General features: G+C 40.5%; 1 protein-coding gene across 3 annotated transcripts in view; it reads right to left on the bottom strand.

Annotated features, from left to right (window-relative positions):
- PCSK5 (proprotein convertase subtilisin/kexin type 5) overlaps window positions 1–20813 on the bottom strand; it is a 464397-nt gene that overhangs the window by 416718 nt on the left and 26866 nt on the right. For all 3 annotated transcript variants that reach the window (XM_031654136.1, XM_021927555.2, XM_031654135.1), the window contains exon 2: window positions 5937–6041. In XM_031654136.1, coding sequence (XP_031509996.1) covers window positions 5937–6041 — 105 coding nt within the window. The remainder of the gene's footprint in view (window positions 1–5936; window positions 6042–20813) is intronic.

Consider the following 20813-nt stretch of genomic DNA (forward strand, 5'->3'; position numbering starts at 1 on the left):
ATCTGTGATCAGTGATCTTTGATGTACTGTAATTGTTTTAGGGTGCCACAAACCACACCCATATGACAGTGAACTTAATCAATAAATGTTGCGTTTGTTCTGACTGCTCTAGACTGACTGGCCATTCACCATCTCTCTCTCCCTCTCCCCAGGCCTCCTTATTTCCTAAGACACAACTATATTGAAATTGGGCCAATTAATAACCCTACAATAGCCTCTAAGTGTTCAAACGAAAGGAAGAGTCACTCTGGTCTCACTTAAATCAAAAGCTAGAAATGATTACACTTGGTGAGAAAGGCATGTCGAAAGCAAGCATAGGCAGAAACCCAGGCCTCTTAGTTAGCCAAGTTGTGACTGCAAAGGAAAAGTTCTTAAAAGAAATTAAAAAGCGCTACTCTCATGAATGCACAAATGATAAGAAAGAGAAACAGCCTTATTGCTGATAGGGAGAAAGTTTTCATGGTCTGGATAGAAGATCAAACAAGCCACAACATTTCCTTAAGCCAAAGCCTAATCCAGAGCAATGCTGTAACTCTCCAATTCTAAGAAGGCTGAGAGAGGTGAGGAAGCTGCAGAAGAAAAGTATGAAGCTAGCAGGGGTTGGTTCATGAGGTTTAAGGAAAGAAGCTGTCTCTATAACTTAAAAGTGCAAGGTGAAGTAGCAAGGGCTGATGAGAAGCTGCAGCAAGTGACACTGAAGATCCAGCTAAGATCATTGATGAAGACAGCTACACTAAACAACAGATTGTCAATGTAGAGGAAATAAAACAGCCTTCTGTTGAAAGAAGATGCCACCTATGACTTTCACGCTAGAAAGAAGCAGGTGCCTGGCTTCAAAGCTTCAAAGGATAGGCTGCCTCTCGTATTAGGCGCTAATGGAGCTGGTGACTTCAAATTGAAGCCAACGCTCATTTGCCATTCTAAAAAAAATCCTAGGGCTCTTAAGTATTATGCTAAATGGAAGGCTGGATGTGGTGACTCACAGCTGTAATCCCAGCACTTTGGGAGGCCAAGGCAGGCAGATCACCTGATGTCAGGAGTTCGAGACCAGCCTGACTAACATGGTAAAACCTCGTCTCTACTAAAAATACAAACATTACCTAGGCATAGTGGTGGATGCCTATAATCCCAGTTACTCAGGAGGCTGAGGCAGGAGAATCGCTTGAACCTGGGAGGCAAAGGTTGCAATGAGCTGAAATTGTGCTACTGCACTCCAGCCTGGGTGACAGAGCAAGACTCTGTTTTAAAAAAAAAAAACAAAAAGAGTTACGCTAAATCTACTCTGCCTGTGCTCCATAAGTGGAACAACAAAGCCTGGATGACAGCACAACTGTTTATAGCATAGTTTACTGAATATTTTCAGTCAACTGTTGAGACCTATCACTAAAAAAAGGTTCCTTTCAAACTATTACTGATCACTGACAATGTACCCAGTCACTCAAGAGCGCTGATGGAAATTTACAAGATTACCGTTCTCATGCCTGCTAACACAATATCATTCTGCAGTCCATGGATTAAGGATTAATTTCTACTTTCAAATGTGTTTAAGAAATAGATTTTATAAGACTACCGCTCTGATAGATAGTGTTTCCTCTAATGGATCTGCAAAAGTAAACTGAAAACTTTCTGGAAAGCATTCACCATTCTAGATGCTATTAAGAATGTTCTTGATTCATAAGGGGAGGTCAAAATAGCAATATTAATAGGCGTTTGGAGGAAGTTTATTCCAACCTTCATGGATGACTTTAAGGAATGCAAGACTTCAGTGGAGAAAGTCACTGCAGATGTGATATGTGATAGAAACACCAAGAGAATTAGAATTAGAAGTGGAGCCTGAAGATGTGACTGAATTGCTACAATCTCATGATAAAACCTGAACAGGTAAAGAATTGCTTCCTATGGTTGAGCAAAGAAAGTGGAATCTACTGGTGAAGATGCTGTGAACATTGTTGAATTGACAACAGAGAATTTGGAATATGACATAAATTTAGTTGATAAAGCAATGGCAGTGTTTCAGAAGATTGACTCCAATTTTGAAAGAAGTTCTACTGTGGGTAAAATGCTATCAAACAGCATTGCATGCTACAGGGAAATCTTTTGTGATTTCCCCGTAGTTACAGGGAAATCAACTATGTTGGCAAACACAGAGTCAACTGACATGGTAAATTTCATTATTGTTGGATTTTAGGAAGTTGCCACAGCCACCCCAACCTTCGGCAACACCACCCTAAGCAGTCAGCAGCCATCAACACTGAGGCAAAACCCTCCACCAGCAGAAAGATTATGGCTCACTGAAGACTCACAAGATCATTAGGATATTTCAGCAATAAAATATTTTTTAATTAAGGTATATACATTTTTCAGACATAATGCTATTACACACTTAATAGACTATAGGACAGTATAACTTTTATATGCTTTGGAAAACAATTTGTGTGACTTGCTTTATTACAATATTTGCTTTATTGAGGGGGTCTAGAACCAAACTGCACTGTCTCTGAGGTGTGCCTGTAGTAATGTTAAAGTAGAGAAACTGGCAGATACGATATTTACCATGTGTTCAAAGTTAACACCACTAGTAATGAAACAAAGCAGTATCACATGCCTCTCAATCTGATGCACTGAGAAGAACACATCACTTCTCTGATATTCTTGCCAAAAATGTTTTTGCCAAACCTCAATCTAATCATGAGGAAACAGACAAACACAACTTCAGAAATATTCTACAAAATAACCGGCTTGTACTCTTTAAATGATTTCTAGCTTATGAAAGAAAAAAAAAAGAAAGCTGAAGAAATATGACAGAGCAAAGAGGACTTGGGAAACATGACAACTAAATGTGATCCTGGCCCCAGAGGCAATCAAAAAATTTGGATAAATTCTGTAGATAATATTAAATTAATATTAATAGCCAGATATTTATTGTTATACTTACGGTTATAAAACAGAATGTCCCTATTTTAAATAACTACACAGTGAAGTATTTAGAATTGAAGGCACATCATATCTGTAACTTGATCCCAAATGTTCAGAAAATTTATATATATGCATACATTACATACATATATGTGTGTATATCAGCCGGGTGCAGTGGCTAACTCCTGTAATCCCAGCACTTTGGGAGGCCGAGGTAGGTGGATCACGAGGACAAGAGATCAAGACCGTACTGGCTAACACAGTGAAACCCCGTCTCTACTAAAAATGCAAAAAATTAGCCAGGCATGGTGGCACACACCTGTAGTCTCAGCTACTCAGGAGGCTGAGATAAGAGAATTGCTTGAACCCAGGAGGTGGAGGTTGCAGTGAGCCAAGATTGTGCCACTGCACTCCAGCCTAGGTGACAGAGCAAAACTCCATCTCAAAAATAAAATAAAATAAAAATAAAAAATATGTGTGTGTATGTGTGTGTAGATAGAATGATCAACTAATTGTAGTAAAATGTAAAGCATTAACATTTGGGGGATCTAGGAAGAGTATATAGAAATTCTTTGTAACATTTTCATGTTTGCACATTCTCTGTAAACAAAAAGTTTCTTAAAATTAAAGCAAACAAACAAAGAACACAAGGCCAGGCACGGTGGCTCACGGCTGTAATCCCAGCACTTTGGGAGGCTGAGGTGGGCAGATCGCTGGAGGTCAGGAGTTCAAGATCAACCTGGCCAACATGGTGAAACCCCATCTCTACTAAAAATACAAAACTTAGCCAGGGGTAGTGGTGGGTACCTGTAATCCCAGCTACTCAGGAGGCTGAGGCAAGAGAATCACTTGAACCCGGGAGTTGGAGGTTGCAGTGAGCTGAGATTGCGCCATTGCACTCCAGCCTAGGCAGTAAGAGTGAGACTCCGTCTCAAAAAAAAAAAGCAGGAACTCCCAATGTCCTTTGCTCCCCCCACCCCGAACACTGAGAAGCACTGCAATGCTCTGGGTGCTCTTCCCTGAAAGCAGCAAGTTCCCTTCGGGCATTAGTGTATCTCCAAACCCCAGAGCCTAACACAGGGCCTGGCATCTGCTAGGGGCTCGAAAAAGGGCCAATGAATAAATGAACTACAAGACAGATCCAAAGAGTGGGCAATTCCCAATTTGTGGCTCTCCTTCTGCAGAGCTGGTAGGAACTGTGGCTGTCTTGTGTAAATGTTAGCCAGGAATGATGAGCAGACGGCATTGGAATGGAGAGTAAGTTGTGGCTCTACTCTAAGGGATTATTTTTGTTGAGGAGGCAGGGGAGTGCAGCATGTACTCTTGGGCTGGTCTGCAATGGCCCCGCTCTCCTGAAATAGGAGTGCATTCCAGGTACCACATGTCCTACTATACAAGGTCTCTGTCGGATCACGCATAAGCCATGTGATGCACTGAGATAAGAGGAAATAAACACCAAGATGCACCAAGATAACAAGAAGGATTGAAATAGTTCCACGTTCAGTAAATCCTTCATCATGAAAATAATGCCTCATAACATTCTGTTCTTACTTCCCAAACCACGAGTACTTAATCAAATTCACATTGATTTTGTACATGAGGTCTGAAATTAGCATCATTTTAATTATCAAAGTTCAAGAAAAACTTCAAAAAAGTTTAAGAGTTGAAAAATAAGACTTTGCTTTGAAAATGCAGCTAATTCATGAATGTCCCAAACTGATTGCCTCTCCAGAAAACTTCAATTCTGAATAGTGACAAAGGAAAAAACATGTAATCCACAGACCATGAAAATGTATTAGGGGATGTTCCTATAACCCACAGAAAATAGGGACATAGAAGAGATGTGCTTTTTCTAGCCAAGTTACAATTTCACAATCACGAACACTGTGTCATAATATTCCAGAAAAAAATTAAACAAGGCTAACTACAGCACATAACTGAGGGCAAGACGCAATATTGCAAACCTCATTTGCATATTAATTCCAGGGGCCTTTTTGCTTTATAAGGAATATAATTTTCGAGGATATCTAGATGAGATTGCTATGCACACTGGTAGGGACTTATCTACCAGTTTATTTGAAAATGAGTTCTTAGGGCAAACCCAAATCATAAGGAGGGGAAAAAAGCAACACTACCCTACAATCAGGAATACACAATCAGGAGCCCACTGAGGAACTAGGGCAAGTTGGTACAGCCGTGCCCTCTTCCCCTTTACTTGACACGTCAGAGAGGCCAATTAGTTCTCAGTCAAAACTCCATTCCTTCCTCCAACTGAATGAATAAGGGCAGATACTTAACTCGACCTCAGAGTCTTAGTTGTCGGCTATTAGTTTGTCCCTAACAACCCTCAGCTTCCCATCTCCCATTTCAATGCTGCCCCACTTCTCTAAAACGGGAAAACCTATGCATAGCATGCTTGCTTCTAGGCTCTCCCAGGGCTATGTTGTCTGTAAAACCCAAAAGGACTTGGCGCAAGAAAGATACCTGATGAGGCCCCAAGAGCAGGAGTCAGCTTCTCCCCTTTCTGTGCTCAGTATCCCACCTGTTCCAGACACAGTCTAGTCCTGAAGCTGCCAGTGGTGTGGGTCTATCAATGCCAAGTAAAATCACGAGGATTCACGGTGATCTGTACCCCTGACCTAAGGATTCTGGAAGAAAACCCTCCTTTTGTGGAGCTCATACAACCTCAGATCTGTATGCAAATAGGCAGACAGCATGGTATTGTTACAGTTCAGTTGTTCTCAATCAAACTGTCTTCCCCAGTCCCTAGGCCCTCTCACTTCTCTGTGAGAACCCATAGCTATGGATACCCCTGGGCTGCTCTACAACTGGGATTTCAATAAAAATCAAGCCACTGCCTATTTTTGTCTAAAGAGGAAGCAAAGACACTAGACCAAAGGATAATATGACAGTTCTAGAAATCTGAGTCTTCATGCTGGTCATCAGCTCCTAGTATGTTATCACCAATGAAAAATGCAGAAGCTTTGCTTCTTGGTCCCCACCCAACTGGTTCTTCTTACCTTTGGTTCCATTGAAATGAAACTGTGGGTCCCTCTGCTTGAGATAACTGACCTTTTAATCGTCCTGCTATGGTAGAAGTGGTAGTAGTCCTTCAGGGCCCCTATCTGCAAAGGAAAGGTGGGAAGGAAAGAACAAAAGAAAGACATTAATGCATGAAAAACATCTTCTGTTTTCCTGTTTTTCATTTAAAAAGGAACACAAAACGAAAAAGGTCCATAAATTATGCAGCTGCTGGCTGTGCTTAAATGTTACCTGAACCTTGGTGATCACTTTTCTAAAGAAGGACATGTGATATGAAATGGAGTGTCCTTGAGGCAGTGACTGCGGAACTAAAGATTATAATGGGGCAGCTTAGCCTCTCCAATCTCCTTTTAATGTTTAATTTATATGCAGCATTTTAAGTAATTCTATATCAATCTATACCCAAATGTGGGAAAGAGGGGGAAAAAGATCAAATAGCTATCTAGTTATAAAAACACATTGCATTTTGTTTGCTCTGAGAAATGTACAATGAAGGACCTTGTTAGATTATTTATATAACTAATTTGAAATATGTCTTAAGCAATTGATCATTCACAAAGATAACATGACTCGGTTTGTTTCTGACTTCTGTAGAGAGTATAAATATAGAGCTCTTATTCATTTATTGCAAAACTAAAAGTAAAATCGCAATTTCTAAAACGAGACAAAAATCATACACCCTACCAATCAGCTAAGTTTCCTGTATAAAGACAGTTGGTTCTACTTTATCTTACCCATTTCTTTAACATTCCAGTCCTCCCATTTACATACACCTTTCCTCAGGTAGATCTGTTTAGGATGGCTTTGAAAATGAGCCCCTGTCCACTTTGGAAAAGCAAACGAGCAAAACCTCAACCAACCATATTTTCTCAGCAAATTATAAAATGTAGATCACAGAATGAAAACTGAACCACGCATTGAAGACAGAAGAGCTCGGTTCTAATTCCAGCTGACACTCACCAGAGCTAAACAACATACACTACGTCTCTGTTTCCTGTTCTATGAAATTGGACTTTGGGCTAGTTAATTCCCAAGACCACTGCAGCGCCCAGATTCCATTCTTTGACGCTCACATGCTTTGGGCAAATACCATAGTAGCTGTTTCTCCAGGACATCCATGGCTCTGCCCTAAAATAATGACTATCATCAGGAAGTTTTCCAATTGGGACAAGTCAAAAGTTCAACTTTCCTAATTTAAAAACAAAAAACAAAAAACAAAAAAAAAGTCTTGGCCCAGGTTAATTTTTCCAGATAAAAGCTTCATTTCTCATTCCCTTCTTTTCATCACGTTCTCAACCATCATCCCACTCGATTTCTGTGCTATTTAGAAATCATGTCCTCACTAGGGCTTTACACAGTAATTAAATGTCTCATCATTAAGATTTGAAAGAAAGTCTAAGTCTCACATTTTTTATTCAAGTGGAAACTGCTCTGACCTACACAGATGAAATCCTGGACTCTGAAAACAAGTGGGGAATGCAGGCGGGGAAGCTTCTCATCTCAATGATCCTGGACTCTGAAGCGGCAGTGAACAATGAGGAAGAGGGCACAGATGCCAGCCCCAGCCTCCAGAAGTGTTTTAAGGAGGGATTTACAGGCCCATTTTAAGATTCCAGAGGACTAAGGGTAGAATTCAGGAGTGGTTGCATAATCCTTTACAAGAAAACCTTAAAATCCCAAGAAGCTTAGAGTTTTCATCGCCTGTAACTTTTGTCAAGAGCTCTCTTTGGTGAATACAGTAGTTCTCATGGAAAGAAACAGAATCTCCATAAGGAAGATAGATCCTCACAGAACAACCCCCTCTCATATGTTTTCTACACAGTAGCTGGAATGAAGCTTTCAAAATACAAATCCAGCTGTGTTCTATATCCTACCCCTGCCTAAAATCCTTTAGTGGATTCCCTTTGCCCTTAAAATAAATAGTATCAGTCAACAATCAATAATATTTCATAATATAGTTTTGAAAAGTAAATCAGAATAATAATATTGTATTAAACTTTTATTCACACTGTGCCAGGAACTATTCCATACGCTTCATCTAACTCACTGAATAGACCATTCTCCTCCTCTGACCTAGGGGCCTGCGTGGTCTGGCCCAGCCTCTCTCTGGCCTCACCTCAAATCACACTTACCAGCGTTCTCTCTGTACTCTGGCTGATATTGTTTGGCTGCGTCCCCACCCAAATCTCATCTTGAATTGTAGCTCCCATAAATTCCGCATGTTGTGGGAGGGACCCAGTGGGAGATAATTGAATCATGGGGTGGGTTCCCCCATACTGTTCTCATGGTAGTTAATAAGTCTCAAGAGATCAGCTGGCATGGTGGCTCATACCTATAATCCCAGCACTTTGGGAGACCAAAATAGGCGGATCACTTGAGGTCAGAAATTCGAGACCAGCCTGCCCAACATGGTGAAACCCTGTTTCTGCTAAAAATACAAAAATTAGTTGGGCATGGTAGCACATGCCTGTAATTCCAGCTACTCAGGAGGCTGAGGCAGAAGAATCACTTGAACCTGGGAGGTAGAGGTTGCAGTGAGCCAAGATCGTGCCACTGCACTCCAGCCTGGGCAACAGAGCGAGACTCTGACGGGGGAAAAAAAAAAAAAGAACTGACGGTTTTATAAGGGGAAACCCCTTTCGCTTGGCCCTCATTCTCTTCTCTTGTCTGCTGCCATGTGAGACATGCCTTTCACCTTCCTCTATGATTGTGGGGCCTCCCCAGCCACATGGAACTGTAAGTCCATTAAACCTCTTTCCTTGGTAAATTGCCGAGTCTTGGGTATGTCTTTATTGGCACCATGAAAATGGACTAATACACTGGCTATGCTGGACTTCCTTCCATTCCTTGACTGTGCCACGCTCATTGCTCCCTCCACCTGTAGCACCTCCCCTACTTCCACCCTCTCCGACTGAACTCCTCTTCCTCATACTTTGAGTCTCATCTCAAGTAGGAAGTCTTCCAAAACTCCCCAGGCGAGGTCAGCGTCATTAATTATACCATCTCATATTAATAGAATCAAAAGAATATGCACCTCTAGTTATACCTTAATTAGTACAATTACTGGTTTAATGCCTGTGTCCCCATCAACCCATATGTTCTGTTGAGACAGGAGCACATCTGTTTGCTCACCATTTTATTCCCAGCTCCTAGTGCATGGCTCAACATAGGATAGAATCTCACTAAAGACTGCTGAATGAATGGCCTAAAAATCAGAATCCAGCCGAGTGCGGTGGCTCACGTCTGTAATCCTAGCACTTTGGGAGGCTGAGGTAGGGGGATTATGAGGTGAAGAGATCAAGACCATCCTGGCCAACATGGTGAAACCCCATCTCTACTAAAAATACAAAAATTAGCTGGGCCTGGTGGCACACGCCTGTAGTCCCAGCTACTCGGGAGGCTGAGGCAGGAGAATTGCTTGAACCAGGGAGGCAGAGGTTGCAGTGAGCCGAGATCATGTCACTGCACTCCAGCCTGGTGACAGAGCAAGACTCTGTCTCAAAAATAAATAAATAAAATAAATACATAAATAAATAAATATCAGAATACTTAAATTACTAAAACCACATACAGTAGAGCTACATGCAGCTCAAAATCTCTAGTATGAGTATCAAAGAATTATCACATCAAGGCTGATTTCAGCAAAAATGGTTTAGTTCTACCTTAACTGCAGTACCAACTCTTCCAAGGTTCTGAAAGTTGTGGGTTCAGACATCTCTACCCTTTATTTTGTTTCATTTTGCTTACAAGACAACAGTTAAAGAGTAAAGTGCCTTAGTTCAATTATTCTGCCCCATCTAAACAAAATAATCTATCACCTTCTAGGAGTATATATATATAAAAGCATGTTTATGCCTCTCGTCTATTAATATGCATGTTCCTTATTGACGAGAATTATCTTTTGTATTCTTTCAACAGCACCAAGCATACTATTGGGCATTTAATAAATATTAAGAAGCAAAATGTCACAACATGTTGGAAGTTATTCAATAGAAAGGCAGTGTATGAAAAAAGAGCAGTGATATTATCTATAAGCAGGCATTCCATCTAGCTTCTCCAGGGTAATGTAAAACAAAAGCTGATCGTGGTTACGTTATTCAATAGCAGCAAGGACTAAAACAAGAAGCAATATATAACCAACATGGGGATATCTTATAAATAAATCAGAAACAACAGGAGTATATGAAGTATAAAATCAATAGCAAATAGTGCAAAGCCCAACCTTTTCCTTAACGCTAGCTACATAAAGGAAAGAGAGAATAATTTCTTCACTCTTAGCCCTCTAAAGCTCCTCTTCTATACAGTCACACACTAACACAACTCTATACACAACTCTAAGTCAATGAATTTCATCTCTTGTTCCTGATTCTGTCAAGTTTTTGTGCTTTTTCTTCCTGAGTGGTAGCCCGTCACCCTTGCACCGAGAATTCTCCTATCTCTATCCTTTCTAGAACCAAAGCGTGTTCTTAGGAAAGGCGTTGTAAAGTATTTTATACTAATAAATGACCGGTAGACTCAATGTTTCAGTTCTTTCAGGAACAACTGCATTTGATGAGAAAATTAAAACTTGAGCCAAATAAATGCGTTCACAGAGCCTGTTATTTTGAAAAAATAACCATTGAAGTTTTGGGTTTACTTTTTTCTCTAGCAGCAGGAGGGCACCTTCCCAATGTTCCTACATTTTCGTATCACAAGCAAGCTGATGACTTTTGAACAGAGAGCTGAGACCCATGCCGTTACACTGGCTCTGCCCCGAGGAGCTGTGTGGCCTTTTAGAAATCATTCACCACTGGCGGCTTCACCTGAGCATGCAGCGAAACCCCTCACCAGTCTAATGACACAGAGTTTGCAGCTTCCTTGTACATAGTTCTGAAAGGTGACCAACTGACCCCCACAGAGAGTTTACCCAAGACTAAGGAATTTCCTGGGACACAGGATTTTTCAGTGCTGAAATAGGGACAGTTGGTCACCTAGTTATGAAGCACTGGGGTCACCAGCACTGTGGCCCCCTTGAAGAACCTGTCACTTCTCTCGGGCTGCTTCTCTGCTTGGTTTTCTCTCCTGCCTTCCTCAATTTATAGATTCCTCCAAATTCTGTACCTCCTCTTTGAAAAGTAGTTTACCTTCATTCTACACACAAATTAACCACAGGGGCAAAAGCTGGAACGGACATTTCACGAAAGAAGATATACAAATGGCCAGGTGCGGTGGCTCATGCCTATAATCCCCAGCACTTTGGGAGGCCAAGGTGGGCAGATCACGAGGTCAGGAGATCGAGACCATCCTGACTAACACCGTGAAACCCCATCTCTACTAAAAATACAAAAAAATTAGCCGGGTGTGGTGGCGGGCACCTGTAGTCCCAGCTGCTGGGGAGGCCGAGGCAGGAGAATGGCATGAACCCGGGAGGCGGAGCTTGCAGTAAGCCGAGATTGCGCCACTGCACTCCAGCCTGGGTGACACAGCAAGACTTTGTCTCAAAAAAAAAAAAAAAAAAAAAAGAAAAAAAAGAAGATTTACAAATGGCCAATACACACATGAAAGGATGCTCGAATGCAAATTAAAATCATAATAGCACTGCACACACACTACAACAGCTAACATTAACAAGACAGGCAATGCCAAGTTTTAATGAGATTGTTGGGCATGAGAATTCTCATATATTGCTAATAGGAGCATAAAATTGTTCAACATCTTTGCAAAACCATTTGGCCATTTATGAAACACACACTCTCTTCATGATCTAGACATTTTGTCTCTAGGTATTTACCCAAAAGAAATTAAAACATTATTTCTAGACAAAACTCATCCGCAAATGTTCATAGAATTTTCTTAATAGTAGCCCCAAACTGGAAACAATGCAAATGTCCATCAATAGGTGAATGAAAAAATATATGTACCATAACTTATTTTTATAAAGTATAAAATAGAATATAATAGGATTAAAAAAAGATCATATGGCATATAATAGAATTATACCCAGTAATGGAAAACAAGAGGAACAGTCAATCATGAATACATTTCAAAATATGTTAACACAAAAAAGCGCATACTATATGATTCCATTAACATAAAATTCTAAGACAGATAAACCTACCGTATAGTGAAAGAAAACAGATCAGTGATAGCCTGGGTGTGGAGTGGGAACGGGCTGGGAGATGCCTGGAGCCCCACGCTGAGAATGTTTTGCATTTTGATTATGATGGTGATCCCATTGGTAATAAGTGCAAAGGTGTGTGCTGGAAACAGCTCCTCCTCATCGGCTTCCAACATCCAAACACATCTTTTCCCAGCACCCTATTCAGTGACAGCAGGTTGATGACTTAACATCAACAAGGATAGAAGTATTTACATTACAAAAAACTGGCGAAGGTCACAAATTAGGGCTTTCTTTTCTCCAAGAAGAGCCTGTTAACTATTTACCAGCACACCACTGGGTATGTACATTTGTCAACACTCAGCCAACTATATACAGGAATGGCTGCATTTGGGATACGTAAATTATACCTCAATAACCAGTGATTTCAAAAAAGTTATAAATTCCCCTTTTCTGAATTCTGGTTATCTCTTTGCAATCCACAGAGTGACTTAGAGATTGGGAAATGAAAGAATCCACGATGTGGAGCTGGAATGTGTCCTCCAGCTCACACCTACCTGTTCCTACCTGCTCAGGTGAGACGGGGAAGAACCAAGTCATCAAGACCATTGTTCTTGTTGACCAACCTCTTTCCAATGCTCAAAACTGAAAAGTCTGAAACTTCTACTTGTTAAACTCATTTCTGATTTAGACAGAAAGTTACAGAGGCAGTGCATGAGATATCGTTTTCATTAAAATTTAAGTGTGATGCTTCCTTAGCACTTGGCTAAATGTGAGAATGTTAAAATAATTGTAACTACTTGCCTTCTGTGTTCTAAACTCCATAATATTCAAAGGAGAATCCATGAGAAGGAGGCCACAATTGCTTTCCTTCGTCACCAAGAGCATTCTCAATCTTGGGGCCCTTGCACCTCCTTCCTTCCGGCTGAAATGCTCCTCCAGAAATCTCTAGAACTCACCTCCCCACTTCTCAAAGACCACCTTCTTAGGGAGGCTTTCTGTGACCATCCAGTTTAAAGTTACTGTTGCCCCTCTGGCATACCCCATACCCTGATTTATTTTTCTCCGTAACACTTATCCCCATATAACATATCTATTTCTCTTTATGTGACCCATTTATCGTTGTCTTTCCCCACTAGAATGTTAGCCCCATAAGGGCAGAAATTTTTGTTTTATTCACTGCTGGATTAGTCTCAGCTCCTATTAACAGTGCCGGGCACACTCAATAAATGAGTAGAATAAAGCAATGAATGAATAGCCCCTGGCATTGAGGAACTCAAAATAACAGTGAGCATGTCTCTAAACTTTAGGGAAAGTTTCTTGCTCATTTTTTTATAGCCCTTTTTGGGTAAATCATTGACATATAATGTAGCATATGCTCTATGCTTAGTAAATAAATGGTGAATGAATAAAAAATATATCTGAAATTAAGAATATATCACCAATCACTACATAATCATCATAGTCTGTCTTTATATTTCTCAGTCCCCTCCCTCATCCCATCACAGTTAATGACTTCTTCAAATCACTAAACAAAAATCATACTTATAACAAGGCTATTAATTTTAAAATAGTAAGTCAGAAGTCAAGGGAATGCAGCAATCTGATGAACTGCTAATATTTATGGAGTACAAGCCAGCTATTACTTCACTGCGGACTCACAACAGTATCAGCAGGCTATCATCATCCCTGGTCTACACACGAGACAGCAGAGGCTCACAGAGTGTAAGAACCTGCCCAGGGCCACACAGTTAAAGGATGAAGCTAAGATTGATGGTGGGCAGCCTAATTCCAGAGCAGATGCTCCTCACTACTCTAAAAGATGTTTGAAATACAAAGCTTCTAAGGATGAACTTAAAGCTACAGTTACCCAGAGATCTCAACCGCTGTCCAGCAAGCTGTATTTCTAAGAGTTGTATAGAGAGGGGATATTTTCTAGGAATATTTCCATCTACTTTGAGCAGATGCAAAAAGAGATTGCCAAGTATCTCCAAGAGTAAGAGAGAGCTCATTCCTTTTCTCTGGGGGCGGGGGATGGGGGCAAGAATCCTGGCCTTCATACCTGGTTATACCGCTGACCCCAGAGAACTTACATTAGTGTTTCCATGTCGGCAATAAAGTATTTTTAAGGCATACCTTCACCTCAAAGTGTCCAAGCCAGGATTTGAAACCATGCCAGCCTAACTCCAAAACAAGCACAGCATCCTGACACCCAAGATTTGTAAATGCTATTGCAACAGGCAGTAGAATGCCACACAATGACACAAAAGCTATTTTTCTTAGACTTTAGGTTTAAGTCAATCATTCAGAGAATCCTTGATTCCTTCCTAAATTCCTTCAGGTTCAGACTCAGCTTTGAGCTCTTCAGAGAATGGCATTGGAGGGCAAGAATTCAGAGCAAAATCACTACAGTATAGATATTTTTAAATCAGGGTGCTCAAGGAAAGATGTATAATCTCTATGATTTCAGATGTCTAATCTCTATGAAATGCAGGTATGTGGTCGGCTGATTACTGCTCCCCACCAAATGTCTACATCCTAACCTCCAAAACCTATGAATATGTTACCTTTATGGCAAAAGAGACTTTGCAGGTATGATTAAGTTAGGATCTTGAGATGGGGTTTAATAACATCACAAGGGTCCTTATAAAGAAAAGAGGAGGCAGCAATTAGAGAAAGAGATGTGATAACCAAAGCAGAAGTCAGAAAGAAAGAGATGGAAGCAGAGACTGGAGAAAGATTTGGAAATGCTATGCTGCTGGCTCTGAAGATGGTGGAAGGGGCAACAAGCCAAGGAATGCAGACAACCTCTGGAAGCTGGAAAAAGCAAGGAAACGAAGTCTCCTCTAGAATCTCCTGAAGGAGCACAGCTCTGCCAGTATCTCAATTTTTGGTTAGGACTTCTAGCCTCCAGAATTGCAAGATAATAAATTTGCATTGTTTTAAGACATTGAGTGTGTAGTAATTTGTTACAGCAGCAATAGGAACCTAACACAAGGTAGAAGTAGTACCTCAGGAGACACCCATAAGAAAAGGAAATGACCATTTGAATTTGGTGCCTTTTTATTCTTCGTAATTTTCAGGAATCCTCAGGTATTTGGTTATCAGCTTCCAAATAGTTATACCAATATAGCTATAGCAATATAGGTACTCTGCTAAGCACTTTTTTTCACATAATCTTGATCTTGTTTAATCCTCAAAATAAACTGAAGTCCAAAATGAAGCAATTTACCTAGAAAAATAGAACTAGTAAATGGCTTATCTATTCAAAGCCACTGTGTAATTAACATGACTACCAACAAACATTCCCACTTCCTGAATGCTTTCCCTATATTATGTCTAACCTTCCCAACAACCCTGCAAAGGAGGGAGAATTACTCTAATTTTATGCACAAGGAAACAGACTCTAAACCTAAAAGAAGTTAAGTAATATGCCCAAGTGAAGAAGTGTCCAGGCCAGGATTTGAAACCAGGTCAGCCTGACTCCAAAAATCTATGCTTTTTCCAGGTACAACACCTTGATTTTATTTAAAACTTACTCAAAGGGTTTTGTAGAGCCACATTCAATTGCATGGGTATGCTAACATAGTATCCCCAACCTGTCTCACCTCCTTGCCCTCACTAATATGAAGCCTCGTTATTTTATTCTAAAGCCACCTGAATAGAGTACAGAAGAATTTAAGTCCTCATAGTTTACCTTACTAGCAAGTAATCAAAAACATCTTGATTACGAATCCTGAGCAGGTAAGAAACAGATACAACACTTTCACCAAGGAAACTTAAGACACAGCAAATTGAATAAGCACCAGATTTTCCCAGGTTCATGTGAAAATCCGATGGTCTGTCCAACTATTCACAAGGGACATGAGATTTGCCTCAAAGCAAATCACAGAATCTCAGAGCCGGAAAACACCTTCATAAGATTTTAGTCTGCCCTTCCCCACTGGATGCAGAAATCCTTCCTTCCAATTGGCTAGGGTGCTGCATTTTCTGGGGCAGCCCATTTGTTAGAAAGTTTTTCCCAATAATTAGCCTAGGTCCACTGACTACTCAAGGCAACAACCCAAGAGCATCATCCCTCTTCTACATGGCAGACAGCCAACAGATCCCTACTGGGTCTTCCTTGTTTCTGGCCAAACCTCAAAGTTTCTCCATTTTTTCTCATGTAACAAGCTTTTGCAGGTTACTTCCCCTAGACAAGCCATCTGTAATGTCTCCCCAGAAACCCTGGAGCCCGGAACATAACACATCTCAACTCCAGGTAAGGGGGAGTCGGGATGGACTCCATGACACCATGACCTCCCATGGCAATGTACTTCTAATAAAATAGTTTAAAATTAGAATACTTTAGCAGAATAAATAATCCTTGGGAACTCTTTTTAACTTGGTTCTCCTCCAGTCTGTACTTTAATTTTTTTAATGTACATGTAAATGATAGAAATCTAGATTTCTGTCAAAGGTTGAATTTCATTTTCTGTACCCTACCAATGCTTTTACAGGCTATCAGACATTCATCCATTAACTGAGTGTGTACTATGTGCCAAGCAATGATCCAAAGACACTGCAGACAGAGTGAACAAAACACAGTCCCTGTTGATATGAAGATAATGTCCTGACTTGATTCTGCCAACCCCATGGTGTCAACTGTGAGTTTGAAATATATGTCCTCTACTGAATTAGAACATTTCTCCCAAGAGTACTCAAATAAATTTTCATATTAGCACACTACAGATAAGGACTGGGTTCAACATTCAACTTACAGTACGTTTATAACAGTTATTTAAGAATGACCTGGCAATGACATTACACTGTTATTCTCTTCAATCCATTTTTGTCCAAAATGAGTAATTATATCCTTAATATAAAATAACCCATGTACTCCAGTCCTCAGATAAGAGCATTTATTACTGCTATTTATAGTCAGCTATTCTTATGAAAATTTCTTCAAAACCCATCTGTAAGTAATTTCTGGAGAAACTTACAGAAATTATTGTTTAATATTTAAGCTATCCCACCTGTTTTTAAGACACACATTTCCCATACACACACACACATACATACACACACACACACACACACACAAATGAAACAGAGAGCCCAAGAGAGGCTGAGAGAAAGAACGTATGTCTGAAAATGGGGTCTGCACTCCTTTCTGTAGCATCATCTCAGGAACCTGAAGCATTGCCACATAGATGGAAACAAACAGAAAATAGTACATATTTTTATAGGTGAAAACATTGCTAGAATTACCGCCTAGAACAGTATATGTTCACTTTAGGTTCAGTGATGCTCAACGCTGTCCATGCATTAGAATTATATGGGGACTTTAAAAAGTACTCATGCCAAAGGACCGACCCCCTGACCCCCGCATACCTGCCCCAGAGATTCTGATTCTGACTTAAGGGTCTGAGTTAAGGCCAGGGCATCGGTACTTTTCTCTTTGAAAACCGTCTAGGTGATTCTAATATGCAGTCAAGGTGAAGAACTACCGTTTCAATTCATCCATCTCATTCAGCAGAAATAGAAACATTTACCCTGAATCCTGCAATCTCCATTTAAATATTCCTACCTAGTTAATTAAAATAAGCTTGAAAAAAATCTCTAATCACCTTTTTATTTTAAAACTAATGTAACTGGCATGTTTCATTCTTTATGCCTTCCATTAATGATCCCAAAAGTTCTCTCTCCCCTCAAAAAAAAATTTAGAAAATATGTATTTGAATGTGTATGGTATAATCAGATTCAGAATTGCCAACATTTTTTCATACTGGTAAACAGAGGCTATTTTGAACTCTATAGCATTTTTTTTAATTTTGTTGTTGTTGTTATTGTTGTTGTTGTTGTTGTTTTGGAGGGAAAGTCTCACTCTGTCACCCAGGCTGGAATGCAGTGGTGTGATCTCGGCTCACTGCAACCTCTGCTTTCCAGGTTCAAGCTATTCTCATGCCTCAGCCTCCAGAGTAACTGGGATTACAGGTGTGTGCCACCATGCCCAACTAATTTTTGTATTTTTAGTAGAGACAGGGTTTTGTCGTGTTGCCCAGGCTGGTCTCGAACTCCTGAGCTCAGGCAAACCACCCAGCTTGGCCTCCCAAAGTGCTGGGACTACAGGCATGAGCCATCGCACCCGGCCTTGAGCTCTATAGCATTTTAAATAACCCATTTTATTCTTAAAGGAGAAGATTCAGAGTAGACAAGATGTGAGCATTAAATTAAAAACGTGATAGATTCTAGCACTTTGGGAGGCCAAGGTAGGAGGATCGTTTGAACCCAGGAGTTTGAGGCTGCAATGAGCTCTCATCACCACAGCACTCCAGCCTGGGTGATAGAGAGAGACCCCACCTTTTTTTTTTTTTTTTTTTATTATTATACTTTAAGTTCTAGGGTACATGTGCACAATGCACAGGTTTCTTACATATGTATGTATACATGTGCCATGTTGGTGTGCTGCATCCATTAACTCGTCATTTATATTACGTATATCTCCTAATACTATCCCTCCCCCCTACCCCCTCCCCACAAGAGGACCCGGTGTGTGATGCTCTCCTGACTGTGTCCAAGTGATCTCATTGTTCAATTCCCACCTATGAGTGAGAACATGCGGTGTTTGGTTTTCTGTTCTTGCGATAGTTTGCTGAGAATGATGGTTTCCAGCTGCATCCATGTCCCTACAAAGGACACAAACTCATCCTTTTTTATGGCTGCATAGTATTCCATGGTGTATATGTGCCACATTTTCTTAATCCAGTCTGTCACTGATGGACATTTGGGTTGATTCTAAGTCTTTGCTATTGTGAATAGTGCTGCAATAAACATACGTGTGCATGTGTCTTTATAGCAGCATGACTTATAATCCTTTGGGTATATCCCCAGTAATGGGATGGCTGGGTCAAATGGTATTTCTAGTTCTAGATCCTTGAGGAATCGCCATACTGTTTTCCACAATGGTTGAACCAATTTACAGTCCCACCAACAGTGTAAAAATGTTCCTGTTTCTCCACATCCTCTCCAGCACCTGTTGTTTCCTGATTTTTTAGTGATTGCCATTCTAACTGGTATGAGATGGTATCTCATTGTGGTTTTGATTTGCATTTCTCTGATGGCCAGTGATGATGAGCATTTTTTCATGTGTCTGTTGGCTGTATGAATGTCTTCTTTTGAGAAATGTCTGTTCATATCCTTTGCCCACTTTTTGATAGGGTTGTTTGTTTTTTTTTCTTATAAATTTGATTGAGTTCCTTATAGGTTCTGGATATTAGCCCTTTGTCAGATGAGTAGATTGCAAACATTGTCTCCCATTCTGTAGGTTGCCCATTCACTCTGATGGTAGTTTGTTTTGCTGTGCAGAAGCTCTTTAGTTTAATTAGATCTCATTTGTCAATTTTGGCTTTTGTTGCCGTTGCTTTTGGTATTTTAGACGTTTAGTCCTTGCCCATGCCTATGTCCTGAATGGTATTACCTAGGTTTTCTTCTAGGGTTTTTATGGTTTTAGGTCTAACATTTAAGTCTCTAATCCATCTTGAATTAATTTTCGTATAAGGAGTAAGTCACCATCATCAGAGACCCCACCTCTTAAAAAACAAAACAAAACAAAAAACATGTGATAGAGTCTAGCTTGGGACAGCTTATGGCCCTGTCACTCCAAGTTTAAAAACCCTATTAGGAGGAGAAGCTCCCCCATATCTTTGCTAATGGCTGTTCAGTTCAGAGATGTTTCTTTTTTTGTGTCTGTGTGTGATGGAGTCTCACTCTATCTCTAAGGCTGGCGTGCAGTGGTTTACTGCAACCTTTGCCTCTCGCGTTCAAGTGATTCTCCTCCCCCAGCCTCCTGAGTGGTTGGGAATACAGGCATGTGCCACCATACTCAGCTAATTTTTGTATTTTTTGGTAGAGACGGGGTTTCACCAGGTTGGCTAGGCTGGTCTCAAACTCATGACCTCAGGTGATCCACCCACCTCGGCTTCCCAAAGTGCTGGGATTACAGGCGTCAGCCACCACCCCCAGCCCAGAGATGCTTTTTGTTCACTTGTTCCCATCTGAGTCCTTCTAAGGATTGGTAGAGTTAGCACCTGCACCGTGGTGACCACAAAAGTGGGCCCAGAGTAGGGGAAGAGCAGCAGCAGCATCTGTGGATAATGGCAGAGGGGAAGTGGGCGAGGCTTTTAATCAGATGTGAAGTTCTGCATCTAGGCAGATGTGAGGATGGGTCCTCTTTTTACAGTTCCTGAGGTTCAGACACTGTTGGCAGCTATTGGCTTGTTGTATTAATTAAAGACATTACAGATACATACCTATCAAAACAGATAAAAATAAAAGGAAAAAATGGAATATCAAACAACGGTGAGGATGTGGAGTAAGCGGAATACTCATACGTTGTTGTTGGGAATACTTGGAAAACAGTTTGGCAGTTTCACATCAAATTAAATACTCACTTAACATAAAACGCAGAAATCCTACTCCTAAGTATATTCCCCCAAGAAAAATAAAAACTCAACGTTCACTCAAAAACTTGTACATGACTGTTAGTCATAATCACCAAACACTGGAAACCACCCAATGCCCTACAGCTGGTGAACAGATAAACCGGTACATCCATACAATGTCATACTGCTCAACAATAAAAAGGAGCAAACTATTGATTAATTAATCAAGGATGAATCTCAGATGCATTACAACAAAGGAAAAAGCAAAACTCAGAGGGCTGCCTACTGTATTATTCCAGTTATATGACCTTCTGGAAAAGAAAAGGTACACCAGA

This window comes from Papio anubis, chromosome 13 (genome assembly GCF_008728515.1).
Source record: "Papio anubis isolate 15944 chromosome 13, Panubis1.0, whole genome shotgun sequence".
NCBI lineage: Eukaryota > Metazoa > Chordata > Mammalia > Primates > Cercopithecidae > Papio > Papio anubis.